This window comes from Gymnoscopelus microlampas (assembly GCF_963454915.1).
Source record: "Gymnoscopelus microlampas genome assembly, chromosome: 3".
Classification (NCBI taxonomy): domain Eukaryota; kingdom Metazoa; phylum Chordata; class Actinopteri; order Myctophiformes; family Myctophidae; genus Gymnoscopelus; species Gymnoscopelus microlampas.
In genome coordinates, this window is record NC_139940.1 from 51,992,655 (window position 1) to 51,995,884 (window position 3,230).

Here is a 3,230-nt window from a genome sequence, read left to right on the forward strand (position 1 = left end):
CTGTCCACCACTGATTAAGACGGACACAACGAACAACACGAAAACCAGCAGTTTAACCAGGTGTCAGTGCTCTGACATATACTGTAACTCCTTTCGACTATGAAGAAGACCCAGAATCTTCCACAACCTGAAACTTCCCCGAACCCGTGAAGTTCCGTGATTGTTTTCTGTTTATGTTCCCATTACAGCCACAACCACCCCTGAAGGGAGAGGTATACCATAACACCCACGAAAATAGCCCATCTACAAGCTCACAAAGCTCACAAGCTTGTAGATGGGCTATTTTTGCTATTTTCACAATTCTTCGCTATTTTCACTATTTGCGTAAAGAAAAGAAAGGGCACTACACTGTGGTCACTACAGAGTCTTAATCCGACCCTGGTCCCGGTTTGGAGCCTGCTGGTCCGGTCCAGGCATTGAGGCTACAGAACAGCTTGCCAGACTGTAACAGCTCAAACAGTCCATGGTTTGGGTCCTTGATAATCCTACAGGCTTTGTTAACCATTGTTAACGTCCTGGATAGAGGGGAGCTCACATCCACTGATGTATTGGCTGTTTGCACATCAATGCTTTGTGGTTGAGGTTGGTACAGTTCCCAGACCAGGCAATGATGCATCTGCAGAAAGCCCAAAGAACCTTGGGACCCAGGCTGAACTTCTTCAGTCTCCTAAGGAAAAAGGGTACTACGGTACGCTGTCTAATGTGATGATTAGGCCTATGACTGCCCTGTTGTCAGCTAATCTCTCAAGACATATTCAGCTAAGGGACTAGTCGGAATTTACAGAAGGGGGTCCCTGGAGGAAAATAGGGGAGGGTCATGCCTTTCTAATTTTAGTCCAAGGTACGGTGAGCTAATTTTATTTTGAATCCAATGGAGGGTCATGCAAATTTGAATTAATAAAATAATCTTTTTAGTACAGCAGAACAGTGGTCAATGACCCCTCTCTATTTCAAAGGATACAACGGATTCAAATCAAGTAACACATTACTCGCTACACACATTAAGTTAGAGCTGTGGGTGCGGCCACAATCGTGGTTGTACAGAGAGGAGACGGGGGGACTCAGAAAGCAGCACTGTTTATATCCCCTGTTTCTACTCTCAGTTGGTGTCATCGAGCCTGGATCGGACTCAACAATTCCCTCATGATCAAACACTTGGCAACGGTGGCGGGGGAAAAAAACTGCCCTTTGACGGGTAGAATCCTTGAACAGAACCTGGCCCTGGGTTGGCGGGTTGACAGAGAGAAAGTGTGTGTGTGTGTGTGTGTGTGTGTGTGTGTGTGTGTGTGTGTGTGTGTGTGAGAGAGAGAAAGAGAGAGAGAGAGAGAGAGAGTAACTGACCCATTGGCAGCCATCTGATTGGTCCCTGGCCAACCAATTAGCAGGCTCCTTCCGCCTTGTTCCGCCTTCTGGTTGTTTATTAACTACAACAAACAACAACCACAAAAAAAACCCCAAAAAACAAACAAACAAAAGACCTGTTATGCCCACTTGCCCAGTAATTATATTGCAATATTGTTCCTTTTGACCGAAAAGACAAGTTTTAATACAAGAATTGAATACATTAAAAATCATTACGAGTGAAAAACATGTTTTTTTTTCAATGGTAGTGGATGGAGAAAAGGTTTTTTGTCTATAACCATGCAGGCAACAACAACAACAACCAATGGGTGCGAAGAGGGGGGCGGGAGTTGGGAGGGACCTGCAGATGGGACTTGACAAAGAGTAATTGTTTTTGTTATCCCCTTGCTCTTCTTCCCATGTCAGTGTCAGAGCAGGGCCCTCAGCAGCGCCAGCTGTTGAGAGAGTTGCTGAGACATTACAACCCCATGGAGAGACCGGTGGCCAACGACTCGCTGCCTTTGACCGTGCGTCTGTCCTACACACTCCTACAGGTCCTAGAGCTGGTACGTGCACAAACACGCACACGCACACACACGCAAACGCACACGCACACACAACTACACGTACACACACAAATGCAGGGCTGGACTGGTACCAAAATTCGGCCCTTGCATTTTGGCCCAAACCGGCCCACCACAACAGGCGCGCAGATAGCAGATACTCTACCGCCCCACTCCGTTGAGGCACATACAAACGCACAACCTTAATACCTTTACTGAAAAGCATCCCATGTTCTGGAGTTCCCATACATATGATAGTTAGCCTACAGTACTCACATACTGTACAATTAGAGTGTGTTGCTCTTATAAGGAGGATGCAGGCTAAAGCACATCCTACTCTGGGGAGATCATCTCCACTCGAGATGATGTATTGGACCTATTACAAACCATGATATGAGCAGTAGAGGACTATTATGAAAGGGTGAAGTATGTACATAATTACATGCAAAAATGTGTGTGCATGCAATCAGAACTTTAGTTTGCTAAAGTAAAGAAAACAAGGGTAGGCTATAATGATCTGAGAATGCATCTTTTATAGGCTAGATCTATAGGCTGTATGAGGATGACATAACAAGATATGCCTAACTTACAGTATACATAGCAAAGGCTGTAATTTGCGTACTGTGTGTATGCAAATAAGTTGTTATTGTAACAGCAAAATAATTCAGTGTTTTTAACAACTATGTATGACCCTGTGAACACTTTGAAAGGTCAGTAAAAACAATAACAATAACTGAAGCAATATGTTTGACTTTGATCAATGTCCTTTAAGCCCATATGGGCTGCCTGGGCAGCAGGAACGATGCATGACACTTGCCATGTAATTATTGGTAGAAATGTTAATTAATTGCAAAAATAGCAGATCTACAAGGACACTCCACATCACAATGACATTGACATGTTATTTTTGTGTGACTTAATCGTATCAACATAGTCATTATTCTAGTCTCTTGCTTCAGGAAGGAGCTTGAACTGTGCTATTAATTGTTTTGGTGGCTCTATTCAAGGAAATATACCTACAACTCCTGGTGGTCAGAGGATAGGAACTTAGGAAGGGACGGGGTGGGGGTCCAGTTAACTTTACGGCCTTCAAGGCCCCCGCTCCTCAAAGGGACCTCTCTTTGATGGCCACTGCTTCACAGTACAAAGCCTGGTTTGTGCTGTGGAGCAGTGGCCCTTAAAGGGCCCACTTTGAGGGGTCCCCAGCGTGGACCCCAGCCTGGTGGGGCCCTTCAGGGCTCCCAGGAGCCCTTGCCTCAAACTTTGAGGCCCTTCAGGGCTCAGGAGGGTTTGAGTCTCAGACCCAGTGAGAACCACTGCTGTAAA

At 45.3% G+C, this 3,230-nt stretch overlaps 1 protein-coding gene across 1 annotated transcript in view; it reads left to right on the forward strand.

Annotated features, from left to right (window-relative positions):
• The first annotated feature begins 1,795 nt into the window (after positions 1 to 1,795).
• The window catches only part of LOC311042601 (neuronal acetylcholine receptor subunit alpha-7-like), a 14,813-nt gene continuing 13,378 nt past the window's right edge, over positions 1,796 to 3,230 (forward strand). Inside the window, exon 1 of the mRNA XM_084053421.1 lies at positions 1,796 to 1,907. Coding sequence (XP_083909547.1) covers positions 1,830 to 1,907 — 78 coding nt within the window. The 5' untranslated portion in view covers positions 1,796 to 1,829. The remainder of the gene's footprint in view (positions 1,908 to 3,230) is intronic.